Genomic DNA, 21,037 nt, shown 5'->3' with positions numbered 1-21,037 from the left:
TGCTCTCAATTCTTTTTTTTTCAATTGCAACCTGTTCTGTTTCGATCACAAAAAATTTTTTTTTGATTGCCAGTTACTCTCTTTTGGTCTCAAATCTCTTTTTTGCTTTGAAATCTATTTTATTTGCTTGAATAATAAAGAAACAAAATTCACTCCATAGAGATGTGGCATCCTGCCTCTGGCAGCTCAAACCTGACGTTTCCATTCAATACCAGAAGAGAATAGAAAATGTCATCTGTGTGATCTGAATGAGGTGGAAAATGAAATGCACTTTTTGTTTTATTGTCCATTTTATCATAATCTCAGATATAAACTCTTCCTGAAAATGTGTGCAGAACGTCCTGATTTGTTTAATATGTCTGATGAGTGCAGACTTAAATACTTGTTTAGTGACAATGTTTTTCTTTTAGCTCAGTTTGTGTTAAATGCTTATTAACAGTGTATGAGGGCGCTTTATGTTTGATGTGTTTGCCTCTGACTTAAATTGAAGTTGTTCTTGCTGTACTGCCCAAGTTAACTGACTGGGCCTATATTTGCTTGACAGTGAGTAACACATATGGAGGAGTTCTCTTTTTGCTTACTATGTTTATTGCTCCTTTTTATTGGATTTCTTGGTGTGTCTTGTAATAAAAATTACTTTACCATACCTTACCTTACCTTACCTCTCTCTCTCCTGACACATGGGATGGTTGGTAGTTACTTGTCAAATCCCACAAAGCATGCATGCATCCATGATACAGAACCTGACCAACCATCCTCACAAAAACTAAAATAACCAGCAGCCCCGACTTTAAAAAAGCACATGTACTTCATCATTAAAAAGTGCAGTCTGACCTCAGAGTCTTCAGTCTGCAGTTTGGACTCTCCAGTCCATCAGACAGCAGCTCCACTCCTGAATCCTGCAGCTGGTTCTCACTCAGGTCCAGCTCTGTCAGATGAAGGCTGGACTTCAGAGCCGAGGCCAGAGAAGCACAGCAGCTCTCTGACAAGCTGCAGTACTTCAGCCTGAATGAAGAATAAAAAATACAACTATAAGACAAGAAGAGTGCAGATCTGTGGCAGGCCTCACTCACAGAGCTGCGTCTGACTGGCTGCTTGTCTCTGAAGAGCAGCAGCCTGACAGGTGAAGCTCAAACCACTTCCTGTCTTTTAGGAATGGAATGAGTCTTGTGCTGCATCTTCATGCAAGCATGGGCTCAACATTTTCCTCCAATCAGGGTGCAGCATAACAGAGTCAACACCGGTTAAAGGGGATTCAAACTTCTTGCCAGTCATTCCATTTCCATAATTCCAGATTTAAAGCGTCACACCTCAGTGAACTGGCCCCTTGCGCTCTGAGAGCTTTTTCTACTTCACTATCTAGTTATTATTATGGATTTGCCACGTTTTCTAGCAACCTGCTCACACTGATACAGGTATTCATTTTGTAAGAAAGTGAAAATACTTAACATAACAGGCTAAATATTCCTAAATAAATGAATATGTTGTTATTTGAAAGTCTAGTCCCCAGACTTTCATGGATGCACGCATCGATCCATGATACAGAACCTGACCAACCATCCTCACAAAAACTAAAATAACCAGCAGCCCCAACTTTAAAAAAGCACAGCATAAACAGTACAGGCCAAAAGTTTGGACACACCTTTTCATTCAATGCGTTTTCTTTATTTTCATGACTATTTACATTGTAGATTCTCACTGAAGGCATCAAAACTATGAATGAACACGTGGAGTTATGTACTTAACAAAAAAAAGTCAAATAACTGAAAACATGTTTTATATTCTAGTTTCTTCAAAATAGCCACCCTTTGCTCAGAATACTGCTTTGCACACTCTTGGCATTCTCTCGATGAGCTTCAAGAGGTAGTCACCTGAAATGGTTTTCACTTCACAGCTGTGCCTTATCAGGGTTAATTAGTGGAATTTCTTGCTTTATCAATGGGGTTGGGACCATCAGTTGTGTTGTGCAGAAGTCAGGTTACTACACAGCCGACAGCCCTATTGGACAACTGTTAAAATTCATATTATGGCAAGAACCAATCAGCTAACTAAAGAAAAACGAGTGGCCATCATTACTTTAAGAAATGAAGGTCAGTCAGTCCGGAAAATTGCAAAAACTTTAAATGTGTCCCCAAGTGGAGTCGCAAAAACCATCAAGCGCTACAACGAAACTGGCACACATGAGGACCGACCCAGGAAAGGAAGACCAAGAGTCACCTCTGCTTCTGAGGACAAGTTCATCCGAGTCACCAGCCTCAGAAATCGCAAGTTAACAGCAGCTCAGATCAGAGAGCAGATAAATGCCACACAGGGTTCTAGCAGCAGACCCATCTCTAGAACAACTGTTAAGAGGAGACTGCGCCAATCAGGCCTTCATGGTCAAATAGCTGCTAGGAAACCACTGCTAAGGAGAGGCAACAAGCAGAAGAGATTTGTTTGGGCCAAGAAACACAAGGAATGGACATTAGACCAGTGGAAATCTGTGCTTTGGTCTGATGAGTCTAAATTTGAGATCTTTGGTTCCAACCACCGTGTCTTTGTGAGACGCAGAAAAGGTGAACGGATGGATTCCACATGCCTGGTTTCCACTGTGAAGCATGGAGGAGGAGGTGTGATGGTGTGGGGGTGTTTTGCTGGTGACACTGTTGGGGATTTATTCAAAATTGAAGGCACACTGAACCAGCATGGCTACCACAGCATCCTGCAGCGACATGCCATCCCATCCGGTTTGCGTTTAGTTGGGCGATCATTTTTCAACAGAACAATGACCCCAAACACACCTCCAGGCTGTGTAAGGGCTATTTGACCAAGAAGGAGAGTGATGGAGTGCTGCGGCAGATGACCTGGCCTCCACAGTCACCGGACCTGAACCCAATCCAGATGGTTTGGGGTGAGCTGGACCGCAGAATGAAGGCAAAGGGGCCAACAAGTGCTAAACACCTCTGGGAACTCCTTCAAGACTGTTGGAAAACCATTTCAGGTGACTACCTCTTGAAGCTCATGGAGAGAATGCCAAGAGTGTGCAAAGCAGTAATCAGAGCAAAGGGTGGCTATTTTGAAGAAACTAGAATATAAAACAAGTTTTCAGTTATTTGACCTTTTTTTGTTAAGTACATAACTCCACGTGTTCATTCATAGTTTTGATTCCTTTAGTTAGAATCTACAATGTAAATAGTCATGAAAATAAAGAAAACGCATTGAATGAGAAGGTGTGTCCAAACTTTTGGCCTGTACTGTACTTCACAGCAATATCAGCCTAATAGACATTTAGTGCTACTATATGATTCAAACAATATCCATATATTTATGGCATCATTAAAAAGTGCAGTCTGACCTCAGAGTCTTCAGTCTGCAGTTTGGACTCTCCAGTCCAGCAGACAGCAGCTCCACTCCTGAATCCTGCAGCTTGTTGTAGCTCAGGTCCAGCTCTGTCAGATGGGGGTTGGACTTCAGAGCCGAGGCCAGAGAAGCACAGCAGCTCTCTGACAAGCTGCAGCCACTCAGTCTGAATGAAGAATAAAATATGTAGCTATAATTTCCAGTGTTTTGGATATTTATCAGTCAGAGATTTTTCAAAATATTCAAAAAGGAAGGAAAAAACAATTAAATATTTATTATAACAGTTATATTAATAATACTGAAAATACTAATTTATATTTATGTTACACCTTTAAAGCAAAGTTCAAAGTGCTTTACAAAACCATCAGAGTAAATAATAAGATAAAGATAACACCTGAAATGAAAAGACATCAAAATAGTAAAAACATAAATAAACAGACAATGAAAGCAAAAAATGATAAAAGGTCCAAAATAATTCCAATTCAGTGCTAAATACAGTAGACGTGAAAACAGCCATAGGTACGTCCATAAATAACAAATGAATGGCTCAGTGAAAAGTCTTCAGATGCCTACAGTCTACCATCTTCTCAGAGTAAAACTGGAGAACAAGAGCTTCTGCATCACATGACACCAGCACCCAGTCTCTGGACCAATCAGGGCCAAAGTTATGAGCATTTCAAAAGACTGATCAGACAACGGTATTCTCCAGTGTCGCTCTGAAAATACACTTTATAACAAAGAAATGGGAGAAGGAGGCTCATTTTCAGATTTGGGACGAGAGTTGGCAGAGAATCTGTGAAGTGCAGTGGAATTCAACCAGTTGGACTGCATGGCCAGAGCTCTGCTGCAAAAATATTGCACCATTTTTTAGGACTCCCTCGCAAAAAAGGCCTTTTGGAGATGGTTGTAGTTGCTGGAGGAGATAAATGACACCAATCACTTCCATATCTTCTGGAACTGCCAGGTTTATGTCCCTTATTGGCAAGAAATACATCAGCATCTAAATAATGTACTTGAAAGCACCATTCCTTTGAGATGTGATGCTATCTACATGGGTGATATCCCATTTGAAAGAGGGAGCAACAAGGACAAGATACTGGCTCAAATACTTTTGGCGGCAAGTAAAAAGGCGGTCACAAGGAGATGGCTAAAACCAGACCCAGCAGTCACTGATGAATGGATAGAAATAGTACATGAAATATAGATTATGGAACGGTGGTCATTTTCCCTCAGGATCCAAAAAGAAAAATTCTAGCTGATATGGACCAAGTGGACTGAATACATTAAACCAATAAGTCATGTTGTAGTCAGGACCGCATCGACAAAGACCAAGACATTACCGAGACATTTGGAGGTCACGACGGAGACCAGGAGACCAAGACCGTATATATCAGAGAAAAATCATAACCAAATAGAGCAAAATGACAACTAAGTTTGCTTTTAAACAAATGCAACAGCAAAAAACAAAAAACTCTGCTGCTGTTTTCTAACCAGCACAATGAAACTAATCTCAAATCGAAGGACATTTGTTTGACTTCTTGTAAAAAGTACGCCTCATACTTTTTAAAACTGTACTGACAAGCAATGAGAAATATGTCATTACATAAAGAAAGATGAAAAGAAAAAGGAATAAGGCCTAAATTAAATGAACTAAGTGAAAACACCTGACATACCATTTCAGGGAGGTGTTTTTGTTAACTTTCTTGATAATGGGTCCTTAACTTAATTAATTTAAGAACATTTTGCATTTTGGTGCTTTGACAGCTATATTTTGACTCTTTGAATTTTGACACTTTGAATCTTCAAATAAGATGTTAATCTGGATTTGTCAAGTGAATATGGCTTATAATGAGTGTAAAGAGATTAATACACCTGCATCTGAAATAAGATACACTTTCTTTTTGTTTTTGCATGGATCTTATAAAAGACACATGCAGATTTCCAAAGATGCAAAAAAGTGAGCACACTCACACAGCGGTTTCTGTGAGTTGTGCAGAATTTGCATACTGCAGAGTGTTTTCACTTGCATGTCGTTTTGAAGATGAACTCCTTATGATTTTGGAAACTAAACTTAATGGTACATGAGTGTTACAACCCTAAAGATGGAAAGTGTCTAGGGAAATTAGGGAAGCAACAAACATGGATGTACAGGCATGTACAGCCGTTTATTTTGTAGTGAGACGGGGTAAATGAAAAGGCACAAGAAGAAAATACAGGGCAATAAATACACACAAAAGGCAACACTGGCCTATTCTATTACAAAAACAAATACTACCCTGTGTGGTGCAAACCAAAAGAGCCTATCTAGGCTACTCTACTCTTACCTGCGTAAAACCTGTTTGCAGTTTGGCCCGCCACTCAATACCACAAGACAAATACAAGATCAGTGGTGAGTAAAACAAAACAAAATTGATACCCAAAACAAAGTGCACAATTAACAAAACAAAGGCATCCCACCAGCGAAAGAGTATCACAATCAAAGAAAACGAGTAAACCAAAGTTTACGTTCTTATCTAGTTAACACAGACGTTAACAGCAAAGCAAACCACGTGTAATTTCACAATGAACAAAGCTTAAGAGCAAATACCAAATACCGAGGCAAACTGCTCAGATTAAATCACAGCCGCCCCGACGGCTGTCGCTGGAGCGCTTTTATCAGCCGGGAGCGGGTGATTCATCCTGCGGATTGGTCCAGTTTTTCTCTTATCAAAGTAGTGAGAGCCTGGTCTCCACCAGTCTTGATCAAAAATCCCGAGTCCGCCCAGTCCGAGACTGAGACAAGACTGAGTGAATATGCCTTCGATTCTGAGACGAGACTGAGACCCTCAAAAAGTGGCCTCAAGACCCAGACCGACCACGAGTACTGCAACACTACCAATAAGATCCGATTTTGATTGATTCCACAGTGTGTTTGTAGGGGAGACTGGGGTAAGTTGAGCCAAAGGGTAAGTTGAGCCACCCCCTGTTGTTAGGAAACGATAAAAAATATTGATCATGTGACCAAATATTTAGGAGGAAGGCATCATTTCATGGAGTTTGTGAAGGTAAGAACCACATGGGTAAAGTGGTTAGACATTTATTTCCAAAAAAACATTTTTTGTCGGCTGTGTAGTAACCTGACTTCTGCACAACACAACTGATGGTCCCAACCCCATTGATAAAGCAAGAAATTCCACCAATTAACCCTGATAAGGCACACCTGTGAAGTGAAAACCATTTCAGGTGACTACCTCTTGAAGCTCATCGAGAGAATGCCAAGAGTGTGCAAAGCAGTATTCTGAGCAAAGGGTGGCTATTTTGAAGAAACTAGAATATAAAACATGTTTTCAGTTATTTCACCTTTTTTTGTTAAGTACGTAACTCCACATGTTCATTCATAGTTTTAATTCCTTCAGTGAGAATCTCCTGTGTTTACTCTGCGTGTTGTCCCTGGTTCTGAAAGTTATTTCTCTCACTGGCAACTGATTTTGGATTACGGACCTCGGACTGATTGACAGAGATTACTGGTTGTGACCACTGCCTGGACTGCGACACCGATTGTGGAAGACGGAGTTTGATAGCCGGCGAAGCTGGGTAAGCCAAGTCGAGCTAGTGCGCTAACTAGCCGGCTAGGCTGCCAGCCGGAGCCGACAACTTGTCAGCCAGCAGCGTAACAACAACAAAATCCAGCGCAATGGCCCCGAAGAGAGCTCCCTCGGTCGAGGAGATAGAAGACATCAAGAAATCCCTCGACTTTCTGGGTGAGGAAGTTTCTACTGTCAGGCTTTAGCAGAAGAACATCCTGGACCTGGTGGAGGAGGTCAAGGCACTGCGGATGCAGCTCATAGAGAAAGAAAAAAAGATCATCTTTCTCGAGAATCGAGTGGCTGATCTGGAACAATACATTCATATGAATGACATCATTGTAACCGGGCAGCAGATCAAACCCCGGTCATATGCACGGGCAGTGTCGGGAGGAGACGCAGAGGACCAGAGCGAGGAGACCGCCAACTCTGTGGAGCAGCAGGTGACAGCGTTTCTTCACTCCAAGGGGATTGAGGTAAACAACAAAAACATCGAAGCATGTCACCCACTCTCACGGAGAAACAACACGGGCAAACCAGCCATAATAATAAGATTTGCCAACAGAAAGCACAAAATGGAACTATTAAAACAGGGGAGAAAACTGAAAGGATTGGATGTCTATTTAAATGAACATTTGACCAAAAAAAATGCAGATATAGCTAGAAAAGCTACACTGCTGAGGAAGCAAGGAAAAATACAAAATACTTGGACACAAAACTGCAAGGTGTTCATTAAACTGAAAGAAACCCCTGAAGAAGCAAAGGTCCTGGTCATCCGAGACACTGAGGAACTGGACAAATTATTGAAATAGTAAGAAATTGTAAAAACAAAACCTCTACAGACTGGAACGATATCGATATGACCACAGTGAAGAATGTCATTGAAGGAATTGCAAAACCACTAACACACATCTGCAACTTGTCTTTTCAATCAAGTACATTTCCAAATAAAATGAAAATAGCAAAAGTGATACCACTGTTTAAGACAGGAGATAGACACAATTTCACAAACTACAGGCCTGTTTCTTTACTCCCCCAATTCTCTAAAATACTTGAAAAACTATTTACATACAGACTAGACAAATTCATTGAAAAACACAACCTACTAACAGAAAGTCAACATGGATTCAGAACGGACAGATCGACATCTCTAGCATTAATCGAATTAATAGAAGAAATTACAGATTGTATGGATAACAAAAAAATATCAATAGGCATATTTTTGGACCTTAAAAAAGCCTTCGATACCATCGATCATAGCACATTACTAAAAAAACTAGAAAGGTACAGAATAAGGGGGGTAGGGTTGAGCTGGCTGAAAAGCTATCTAAGAAACAGGCAACAGTTTGTGCAAATAGGTGAGCATAAATCAGAGTACATGAAAGTCACATGCGGAGTACCACAGGGGTCAGTACTAGGTCCAAAGTTATTTATAATGTACATTAATGACATATGCAGAGTATCACAACTATTGAAATTTGTTCTGTTCGCAGATGATACCAATATCTTTTGTTCAGGGGAGAATTAACAGAAGATTTTGGAGATGATTACAACAGAAATGAACAAACTCAAACTGTGGTTTGACAGAAATAAATTATCATTAAACCTGAACAAAACAAAGATTATAGTGTTTGGAAGACATAAAACAGAACGTCATGTAGAACTGGTAATTAATCATACACAAATAGAAGGAGTAAATGAAATAAAATTTCTTGGTGTAATCTTGGACCACAAAATCTGCTGGAAACCTCAAATAAGCCATGTAAGAGCAAAGCTAGCCAAATGCACAGCAATTCTTTGAAAAATAAGTCATTTTCTGGATACTAAATCACTGCATATTCTGTACTCATCACTGTTTTTACCGTACCTAACCTACTGTGTGGAAGTCTGGGGTAACATCTATAAAAGCACTCCACAGCCGATATGCACACTTCAGAAAAGAGCAATAAGGACAAGAAACAAAGCGGGATACAGAGAACACACAAACCCGCTATTTATAAAATCATGCACATTGAAATTCATGGATCTAGTCAAATTTAAAACAGCAGAGATATTGTACAAAGCAAGAAATAATCTACTGCCAAAAAATATCCGGGGAATATTCACAGAAAGAGAAGGAGGTTATAATCTAAGAGGAGAACTAAATTTCAAAAAACATAAAGTAAGAACAACGATGAAAAGTATGTGTATATCATGCTATGGGGTGACTTTGTGGAACAGTTTGGAGATAAAACAAAGTACAAACATAAATATATTTAAAAAGAGGTACAAAAAATTATTTATAAATAGGTATATGGAAGATGGGGGATAAAATAAATTGCTGAAATGATAAAGGATAAGCAGATAGGGGTAATTATGTAGTATAGACCAATTATTATATAATTTAATGGCTGTGGTAAACATGTTTATTGATATGGATATCTATGTAGCATATATACAGTGATATACAATACAGGCCAAAAGTTTGGACACACCATCTCATTCAATGCGTTTTCTTTATTTTCATGACTATTTGAATGAATGAATGAATGAATGAATTTTATTTCGAACATGTCTAAAAGAAAAAGAACGAAAGAAAGAAAGAAATACTAAAACAAAAAGTGTATGTACATACATACATGCATGCATACGTAAACAAAACAAAACAAAAACAAAAATAATAATACAAGCATCATCATCAAATCATAATAAACACAAGTTCGAAACAGCAGTGGGAAGAAGTATGCACTTTTTTAAATTTCCCACCCCTTCCCTACCCATTGTAGTTTATATATCGATTACAACTTTATCCATATCAATGTATATATATATATATATACACACACACACACACACACACACACACATACATATATATATATATATATATATATATACACACACACACACACACACACACACACACACACACACACACACGTACATATATATACACTACTCACAAAAAGTTAGGGATATTTGGCTTTCGGAAATTTTTTTCGGAAATTTACGGAAAATGTAAAAAGTTCACGCTACAGTGATATTATATCATGAAAGTAGGGCATTTAAGTAGAAGCATACACTGGTGATTTCCTCATCTCAAACAATTTATTGAAACAAAAGCCAACAACAGTGGTGGATATACCACAACAAAAAATGTCAGTGTCTCAATAACTTGTCATGTGCCCTTGAGCATCAATTACAGCTTGACAACAACGTCTCATGCTGTTCACAAGTCGACTTATTGTCTGCTGAGGCATGGCATCCCACTCTTCTTGAAGGGCGGCCCTCAGGACAATGAGGTTCTGGGGTACAGAGCTCCGAGCCTCTACACGGCGACTCAGCTGATCCCATAGGTTTTCTATGGGATTCAGGTCTGGAGAAAGTGCAGGCCACTCCATTTGAGGTACCCCAGTCTCCAGCAACCGTTCCCTAATGATACGACCTCGATGAGCTGGAGCATTGTCGTCCATGAAGATGAAATTAGGCCTGTGTTGTTCATGCAGGGGCACAATGACTGGATTAATGATGTTATTCAGGTAGTATGGGCTTGTCACTGTACCATTCACAAAGTGTAAGGCAGTTCTGTACTGACTAGACACACCTGCCCACACAGTAACACCACCACCACCAAAGGCTTGTCTGGTGATAACAGTGGCTGATGCATAGCGCTCTCCTTGATGTCTCCAACATCGTTGGCGGCCATCATTTCTGCTCAACATGAATCGGCTTTCATCAGAGAACAGCACTGAGGCCCACTGGTCCCTTGTCCAGTGTAAATGCTCCCTGGCCCATGCAAGACGATGACACCTGTGCCTGGTGGTGTGGTCAGGTACCCTTGCAGGTCGTCCAGCACGCAGACCATGCTGATGTAAACGGTTTCGAATGGTCTGACGTGACACTTGGGTGCCTCTCACCTCCCTTAAACGTGCCTGGAGTTGAGTGGCATTCATCATCCGGTGCCGCAGGGCACTGTTCACAATGAAGCGGTCATCAGTGTGGGATGTGGCCAAAGGACGTCCACTTCTATGCCTTTCTGTGACTCTTCCAGTCTCTCTGTATCTCTGTTGCAACCTGCTGATGACACTCTGTGACACTCTAAGCTCAGTGGCCACTTCCGTCTGAGAACATCCTGTTTGAAGCCTCGCAATAGCGAGGTGCTGCTGATCAATTGTTAGGTGTCGTCTTGGTCTCATGATGTCAAAATGTGAACAGCATGATGAGGAGGACTGTTTAAATACCAATTCTAATTGAACCAGGAAATGTATTGGTCGATTCATGGATCAAACACCTGATGTGAATTTTGCCGTTAAACTCCTTGTTAGAGAACAGCAACTTGTGCAAAAAGTACTGAAACACTGAACAGTTGGACATGTGCATTCAAAAGTTTACAGAAGGTCACATTAAGTTCACCTGTAAAGGTTATAATGCATTTTAGGTTCATTCTGAAATTTCACCCGAAAGCTGAATATCCCTAACTTTTTGTGAGTAGTGTACATATATACACACACACACACACACACACACACATATATATACATATACACACACACACACACACACACACACACATATATATATATATATATATATATATATATGTATGTATGTATGTATGTATCAGAGGTCGCGTTAACCGAATATTTTCCGTCATTGACGGGTTTTTTTAAACGGTGACGGAAAAATCTGAACGCCATCTGTCATTTTGACAGATTGCAATTCACATGCCTGACCACTTGGTGGCGATGACAGAGCTGATAGCAGTCCGGTGCCGTGCCAGTTCTCCGGCTTACCGGTGTGACTGCGAAAAAAAAAAATCTGGGTTCGCCCAGCGTTATCTAACAGACATATCTCTGGATCCAATAGAAGTGCAGCTTTCGTTCTCAACCACACTAACAATAGGCCTCCTAGCCAATCAGAAGTAGGGCGGGGGCGGGACTTGGGTGTTGACAATGAGGCGCTCCATGTACCGTCCAAAGTGAGCCTCGTCAGCCTTCAGTGACGAATTGCAGCCCACAGGATAGACCGCAGGTTCATGAAGCCCGGGGAAGACAGCAAGAATGTCTCTTAAACCGATGATGTCGGCGCCGACAGGATTCGGCATGCATACTTTACATATCGATATCTCCTAGACCGTTTATGACATACAGAAACTTAAAAAAAGTCTGAAACCGGAGAAACGGAGCTTTGCGCGTATATACAGTGCCATTACGGTAACTCCTTAGGACTACTGACACTTCGACCGTCCAATCACAGAAGAGTCCCTGGTGTGTCATGTTTGTAATATGAACTTCTCAGTACCGTAACTCCTGAACCAATGGTGCGACCGAAAAAAAATAAGATTGTTTCTGAGAGCAGACAACCGGAGCTTTCCGATGGTGTGCGAAATCACTCAGTCATTGCACAATTCTGACAATTCTACAACCATAAAAAGCAAAATAAATCAAGGCGGATTTAGTTTAATTGCAGGGTTAATAAGAATAAATGGCAATGGGCTTGGAATGGCAATAGATAGTTACAAGATAGTTAATATTTCAAATAATGTATATAAATATGATGAAATTTGCCGCATTCAAAACGTCGCGGCAGTTGAGTGGCAGAAGTTTCTTTAAAAAGATATGGTTTGGATTTTCTGTTCAGCTAACTTTGGACTGAATATTAATTAAAAATGAATGAAAATGAAATACTATTGAATATGTCCTTATCATTTAAAAAATTAAAGTGACTGGTAAAAATAGATTATGACGGGATTTTTATGACCCTGTCAGTCAAAATGACAGACAACGAAAAAGTGTAGCGCGACCTCTGGTATGTATGTATGTATATGTGTGTGTGTGTGTGTGTGTGTGTGTGCACGTACAGTACATAGTTTTTGTTTTTCTCTTTTTTATGTATTTATGTACTTATTGATTTATTTTTCTGTCCCCTACAACTCTCTTCAAACTAGGAGTGGAAAGCTTAAAAAGTGCAGTCTGACCTCAGAGTCTTCAGTCTGCAGTTTGGACTCTCCAGTCCAGCAGACAGCAGCTTCACTCCTGAATCCTGCAGCTTGTTGTTGCTCAGGTCCAGCTCTGTCAGATGGGGGTTGGACTCCAGAGCCGAGGCCACGATTTCCCAGTGAGTTTCTTTGAGTCCACAGCCAGAAAGTCTGTAATTACAGATTTTACAGATGTCAAGTCTGTGATTTGTGTTTATATAATGTTATATTATAGTAATATTAAATTGTATTACAGGATAGATTTTTTGAATGGTGCTTCATGTATAATATCAGAAGAAACCAAGCAGTAGAAACCTGATGCTCAAGTTCAATTACAAAGCAAAAACTGATGTTGAAGTACTATAGGGGGGAGCTGCTATGGACATCACCATCATGTTGCCTCCTTTTTACCCTGGACTGCCTGAAGTATATTTTTTCTCTCAGAATCAATCCTTTATCCTGAATATTTAGAGAACTGCATATCTTTATTGTATTTCTGATAGTGTCAGGTATGGAAGCAGCTCTACACTGTTTGTATAATGTTGATTTCACATCAGGACTAACCGAGCCTTCCTGCAGTTCCTCACAGCTGGGATCAGTCTCAGTCGTCCCTCGTCTGATGTTTTGTACGCCTTCAGGTCCAAAACATCCAGAACCTCCTCTGACATCTGCAGCATGTAGACCAGAGCTGAGCAGTGGATCTCAGAGAGTTCCTTCTCTGATCTGTTCTCTGACTTCAGGAATTCTTGAATGTCCTGATGCACTGAGAGGTCGTTCATCTCCATCAAACAGTGGAAGATGTTGATGCTTCTGTCAGGAGAGATATCTTTAGTGTTCATCTCCTTCAGGTTGCTGATGGCTCTCTGGATGTCTTCTGGTCTGCTCTCTGTCCAACCCAGCAGGCCTCCTAAGAGCCTCTGGATGGACTCCAGTGAGAGGCCATGAAGGAAACGGACAAAGAGGTCCAGGTGACCATTTTTACTTTTCAGGGCTTTAGACAGGACTCTCTTCAGGAGGACATCCAGGGATTGTCCATTGCCATCTTTTCCCAGAAATGTTTCCAGAGTCTCCACGTAGGTGTAGCAGTGGAACATGTAGACTGCAGCGAGAAACTCCTGAACACTCAGATGAACAAAGCAGTAGACTTTTCTCTGAAAGAGCACACACTCGGTTTTGAAGATCTCTGTGCACACTCCTGAGTACACCGAGGCCTCTGTGACATCAAGACCACACTCCTCCAGGTCTTCTTGGTAGAACATCACGTTGCCTATCTCCAGATGTTTGAGCGCCAGCCTGCCCAGCTTCAGAAGAACTTCCCTGTCAGTCTCCATCAGGTCCTGCTGACTCCTGTCATGTCTCTCATCGTACTTGTGCTTCTTCCTCTGTGTCTGAACCAGCAGGAAGTGTGAGTACATGTCAGTCAGGCTCTTGGGCAGCTCTCCTCTCTGGTCTGTAGTCAACATGTGCTCCAGAACTGTAACAGTGATCCAGCAGAAGACTGGGATGTGGCACATGATGTGGAGGCTCCTGGACGCCTTGATGTGTGAGATGATTCTGCTGCACAGCTCCTCATCACTGGATCTCCTCCTGAAGTACTCCTCCTTCTGGAGGTCAGTGAACCCTCGCACTTCTGTTACCCTGTCGACACATGTAGGAGGGATCTGATGGGCCGCTGCAGGTCTGGAAGTTATCCAGAGGAGAGCTGAGGGAAGCAGAGTCCCCTTGATGAGGTTTGTCAACAGCACGTCTACTGATGATGTGTGTGTGACATCAGACACGACCTCATTGTTCTGGAAATCCAATAAAAACCTGCTTTCATCCAGGCCATCAAAGATGAACACGACTTCACAGACGGCGAGCTTCTCTGCTGTGACCGTCTGTAATGTTGGATGGAAAACACGGAGCAGCTGGAGAAGACTGTAGCGCTCATCTTTGATCAAGTTCAGCTCCCGGAACGAAAGCAGAACCACAAGACTGACATGTTGGTTTTCCAAGCCCTCTGCCCAGTCCAGAGTGAACTTCTGCACTGAGAAGGTTTTTCCAATGCCAGCAATGCCCTGCGTCACAACTACTCTGATGGGTGTGTCTTGGCCAGGTAAGGGTTTAAAGATGTCCTGGCGCTTGATTGGAGTGTCATGGAGGGTCTCCATCTTGGATGTTGTCTCCAGCTGCCACACCTCATGTTGGGTATTAACCTCTTCCCTCCGTCCCTGTGTGATGTAGAGCTCAGTGTAGATCCTGTTGAGGGGGGTTCCACGTCCTGCTGCAGCAGTTCCTTCTGGCACAGATTTACATCTACTCCTCAGACTCATCTTATGCTTGTCTAAAACCTCCTGCAGACCGCCGTCCACTGGGCTGGTTTGACTGGGTGTCTGCAGTCCAGGTCTTGTTCTGGATCTTTCTCCACACTGGGGACAGGCAGAGTCTCCTGCTGAACCAGACTGGTCCCAGTATGAGGTGATGCACTGTCTGCAGAACCAGTGTCCACAGCTTGTGGAGACTGGATCCCTCAGGAGCTCCTGACACAAAGCACAGCAGGACAGCTGCTCCTCCACATCACCTCGACTCCTCTTCCTGTCCCTGTGGAGATGAAAGCAGTTTGTTTATATTTAGACAACATTACGTTTTAACTGAAATCTTAAAATCTGGAAAAAGTAAAGTAAAAAACAAACAAACATGATGATGGGACACTTGACATGTAGCAAAGGTTATCACAATTGTCATAAGTGGTCTCTTATGTCACTTTCAGTGACTACATTTACATGGACTACAATATTCTAATATTAATGCAATTAAGATATTATTTACAAGAAGAAATGTCCATGTAAACAGCATGACATCCACTTTGAGTTTTTGCAGCAGATTATAACAAATACAGCAATCCAAGAGCTTGACAGCTCATGTTTTTTTTTTTGTGATTTTTATTGTGAATCCATAAAAGAAAAGTTGACCAACAACAAGCAAAACATCTGAATAGTTTCTGGGTGAGGAGGAAACTCATTGCAACAAGCTTTCAACGAGCAAAAGAGGACGACACCCCCTTGACTTAACCCTGAGATTAATCACCATGGTTACGACTCCAGTGAAGACCCCATAACAAATGTCTGAATCCCCTTCACATCCAGGTGGGTTTTCATGCTGGGTTCCAGTGCTCCTGGAACCCAGCAGTCAGGTATTACAACACTCAGGCTGGGACAATATACTTATCTCCTGATCCGATACTATCAGGGCACCTGGGAGCCAATCGATACATATTGTGATTAGAGTTCTCATCGGGCCTGAAAATTAAGACCCGACCCTAACCGGGCCTGACTGGGCCAGCCCGAGGCCCTACCCTACCCTACTAATTAGCCGAACTTTAGGCCCGACAGTCCGATAAAGCCCGAAAAAAAGAAAGGAGAAGAAAAAAAAAAGATAGCCAAATTCACCATCATTTAGTGACTCAAATTCTAGTAACATTACAGTTGGTGTTGGTGCCAGGTTTATTAATGATAGTCACTTTATGAATGGGGAGCACATGATGTCACGTGGTGTGGGCGCCACCGACTCACCTCAGTAGTGAAATCAGCTGTTTGAGAGCAGGTTTTTTTGAATGAGCTGGAGAGAGGGGGGGTGAGCGGGGGAGGCTCACATTTTGCTGACCGCATTGCCAATGATTTTAAATGTTTGGTTCACAGTTTTTAACAATAAAGGTTTGAAATGCAGCATCGGATCATGGCTTTATTGACAGCCAGCCAGCGGGTCAAGCAGGTAAAATTCCCTCGTCTTAGCCTCTCGGCGATATCAGTGTTTGTTGATAGTCGCCTAATAGTTGGAGAAAAGCAGCTTCACATGTTCAGTTGTTCATAAAACATGCTAAGTTAGTAAAGTTACTGTAGTTCTGCACAAAATGTTTTAATTTAGCACTAAACTGTTATCCCCGTTCTTCTCTCTCTCTCCTTCTGCTTCATGCCTGCGTCATTTATATTTCGTCCTTCAACGGCGACAGTAAAACACAGAACCAGAACCCAAAGCCCGACCCTACCTGACCAATTCACATACATTTTAGGCCCAAACCTACCCAAAAATGTCGGGTAGGGTCGGGTAGGGTCGGATTCGGGCAGAATTTGAGAACTCTGCTATGGGGACCAACATCATCACACAGGAATCAAATGTGGCTCATTGAATCCACAAGAGTCTCAGCTTTCCAGTCAAAGCCAACTGATGCAGCTCCAAGACTGTTTAGGCCCCAGTCTGCACAAACACACCAGAGGTTAAAAATAATAAAATAAATAAATAAATAAATAAAATTTAGTCCAAGTTAGAAAGAATATTTTTTTCCAGAGAGTTCTCAGGTTCTGTAAATGCATTGTGAAAATAATAAAGCAATGTGTTGAACCTTGTGTTTTTTGTTTTTTTTTTTTACCTTGAACCTTGATGTTGAAATGAAAATGTTCTTTTGAATAATTAAGTATTTTTAAAAGAGATTACTTTAACTCAGGTAAAACATTTGACTGAGCAACTTCCACTGGCAGTGCAGTAATATTTGACCAGGAGAATCTACACTTTAACTCAAGTCATGGGCTGTGGACTTTGGCCACCACTGCTCACGGTCAGGGGTGGACTGGCCATGCTGTGCTATGTGGGCCAACAGTCCCCGGACGCATTTTTTATTATTATTTAAATAGCTGACCGGCCCATACAACCCATACAGCCCATGCTGTTTAAATTGTTAATACTTCTGTTTAAATTGTTCATATTTCTATTTTTTTTTTTTTATTATCCTTGTTTATAGTGTTTATATTGCTTACTGCTATTTATCATGTGTATACTGTATATTTCTTCTAAATTTGCACATTGACCTACCTCTATGCACATTTTATGCACCCATGCACACGTTTTTTTCTGGGGTTTTTTGTTGCACATTGCTTTTTGCACACTGGGTTGTACTTAGATCTTATTCTGTTGTACTCAGATCTTATTCTGTTGTACTTAGATCTTATTCTTTATTTTTTATCTTTTTTTTATTGATTTACTTAATCTGCAATCTGTGGATACTGCTGAAAAACTGTGAATTTCCTGCGGGATGAATAAAGTATCTATCTATCTATCTATCTATCTATCTATCTAGATCAGCGGCCCGACTGACACTGGGCTGGCCCAATCACATTGCTAAACAACCCCTTTTGTGTAGTTTGGTCCCGCCTGCATAATGATTTCAGCAAATAAAGTCATTGCAAGAGTTTGTTTACTAAGCACCGGGCTGGCCCTTGAAACACACTGCTCTGCGGCCCATTGGCTATTTTTCTTCACTGACACGGGGCTGGCCCAATCATATCACGAGCATTTGGCTTGGTGTGCTGGTGTGCAGTGCAATGTGGTCGAACGTTAGTGTGTGTGTGTGTGTGTGTGTGTGTGTGTGACATGAGCCATGGTGCATCACATGCACATCAGTCTGAGCAGCACAGGATCAGATTTATCTGTCAGTCAATGTGAATCTAAACGGCAGAAACAGGTGTGTGAAGAACTTGTGAGTGCAGGTGCAAGTGGAAATGTTCTCAGGTGTTTTGGTGCAAAACATCAAACAGCATCACAGTTTGTGGAAAACAGCACAGACAAGATGTGTTTTGGTTGAACAGCTGGATTGAAGAGCAGGGAGCAGTCATTTCTCTCTTTGCACTCTCTTTTCTTGATATCCTCACTACTAGCTCTGCCATATAATCTCATTAGGCCTGTTGTGATATGTGATCCATTTAATCCGTTGCACAGTAGATTTAAATGAAGTTGTTAACTTGGCTGATCGCGATTAATCGCCACACTCATGGTGTTTGTTTTCCTTGTCTCTCTGCCAAAGAGACCAGACAACAAGAGCGTTCACTGCCGAGCCTCGTCTGTCAGCGAGGAGAGCTGCTTCATTAGAGGAATGAACGGAGAGAACGCTCCTGTCATGGGCCACACACACACACACACACACACACACACACACACACAGTGCGATCCTTGGGAGGTAGAGACGAGGCGGAGAAAACAGTGAACGAGAGCGACATGGAGCTTCTTCCCAAACCAAAGGCCGCCTAACCCTAACCTCTAACCTCTAACCCAGTGACCTGGACGAGCCGCTGAGCCGCGTTTGTTTTCAAACTGTCCAAACTAAAAGAGGGACGAGCAACTAAAGTACAACCAGCCCGCCCAGTGTTCTCAGTTAAGAAAAAAAAACAAAACAACAAGCCAAGAGGCAAAGGGAAGTGCTGGAAGTGTTGACTGTTCAGGAATGTTAGTCTGCTAATGTTTAATATTTATCTAAGTATTGTTTACAAAGACTTGAGTCCATTTCAATGTTTTTGGTTGTATTTTTTTTTTTATTACAGTGCACTTTTTTTGTTATAAGGGCCAGTTGGTCAGTTTTTTTTTTTTTTTGTATTCATAAGGTCTTTATTTATTTTGATGTTTTTGCGTTATTTATTTTGGATATTTAATTTTTCTTGTTTACATTTTTAAATATTCTTGTTGAATAAATGTTTATTTCTCTTCAAAATGGTGCTCTTGCATCATTATGCCTTTATTATCATAATATAAGTTTAAAGAATGGTCTGAAAATGTCAAAATTACAACAATAATAAAAACGGTCTTAAAAGCACAATATTATGTGATATTATCACTTATTGCAATAATTTCTGAAGCAGTTGATCGCAGAGCAAAATTTGTTATTGTGACAGGCCTAAACCTCATGTCATCATATTCCATCAGGCTCACAGTCTAACAGCTGTCTTACTTTGTGTCTGAAGGTCCAGGTTCAGCACTGAAGTTTAGAGGATGATCTTTAGACCGGTCACTCTTCATGGACAGACAGCTGGACACTGCAGACTCTGCTCTGTGGCAGGAACCTCTGGAAACACAAATGTTTGAAACATGTTATTAGTTCTTGTAAATCAGGGCTCCAGACTAACTTTTCCACTGGCAGCACTAAAAGAGCGAATGTGGCTCATGATCTGAAGCATCAGTTTTGGGGTCACGTCTACTTTCTCCATGCGCCACAAACAGATTTCACAAGAAAACAGTGAACACACACTGCACTCTAACAGCTGTCTTACTTTGTGTCTGAAGCTCCAGGTTCAGCACTGAACTCTGGAGGTTTATCTTTAGACCGGTCACTCTTCATGGACAGATAGCTGGACACTGCAGACTCTGCTCTGTGGTAGGAACCTCTGGAAACACAAATGTTTGAAACATGTTATTAGTTCTTGTAAATCAGGGCTCCAGACTAACTTTTCCACTGGCAGCACTGGTGCTCCCAGCTTTCCCAGTCGCTCCCAGATGATTTGGTCACAGCCTTTTTTTGTGAGGGGGGGGGTCCAGCTAAAAGAGCGGATGTGGCTCATGATCTGAAGCATCAGTTTTGGGGTCACGTCTACTTTCTCCATGTGCCACAAACAGATTTCACAAGAATACAGTGAACACACACTGCACTCTAACAGCTGTCTTACTTTGTGTCTGAAGGTCCAGGTTCATCACTGAAGGCTGGAGGTTCATATCTAGACCGGTCACTCTTCATGGACAGACAGCTGGACACTGCAGACTCTGCTCTGCCCTCCTCTTCCTCCACACAGTCACTCATCTTCTGATTTAAGTCAGTCTAAGAGGCGCATGCACGCACGCACACACACACACACACACACACACACACACACACACACCAGAGGGATGATGTATGGGTTGATGTCCTAGTTTCCTAATGGACAACAGGCATTAACTGTATTAAATGGAGTCAGTCACATAAACAATGTGTGTTTCAACATATTTTTGTGGAAATGTCATAGTTATTTTGTTGCTATTTTATTTTTTTATGTTGTTTTTTCTAATTCAATTCCAAAAAGGTTATTTAGCAAATGTATGTTTTAATTTTTAATTTTAATTTAATTTTTTTGGTCATTCTTTACACTGATCTCATTTTTTTTTATTAGCGTCTTGCTAATTATTTGTTGTCTTTTTTTCCACTGATTTGCTCATTATTTTTTTCCCCATGTCTCAGAAAGTAATAAAGTGAATTTACGCAGGTGACAGAGGGTTAATAATACACACACTGAAACACACACACACACACACACACAGCTGTCCCTGTCTTCATAGATCACATGTTGCTCTTCACTGGTTCACTCCTTCTTACTCACTTTGCTGAGTTGTGAATGTCGTCTTCTGAATA

General features: G+C 41.3%; 1 protein-coding gene across 1 annotated transcript; it reads right to left on the bottom strand.

The window, feature by feature from the left end:
* Positions 1-3,348: 3,348 nt before the first annotated feature.
* Positions 3,349-20,452, bottom strand: LOC115378732 (protein NLRC3-like; the record flags this gene model as incomplete). Its single annotated transcript, XM_030079196.1, has 4 exons — positions 20,322-20,452; positions 13,423-15,438; positions 12,859-13,029; positions 3,349-3,505 (listed from the first exon to the last, which is right to left on the bottom strand). Coding segments are annotated over exons 1-4 (2,475 nt in total), but the record flags the coding sequence as incomplete, so codon positions are not given.
* Positions 20,453-21,037: the final 585 nt, after the last annotated feature.

Source organism: Myripristis murdjan, chromosome 20 (genome assembly GCF_902150065.1).
Source record: "Myripristis murdjan chromosome 20, fMyrMur1.1, whole genome shotgun sequence".
Classification (NCBI taxonomy): Eukaryota; Metazoa; Chordata; class Actinopteri; order Holocentriformes; family Holocentridae; genus Myripristis; species Myripristis murdjan.
This window is presented reverse-complemented; position numbering and strand designations above follow the sequence as displayed.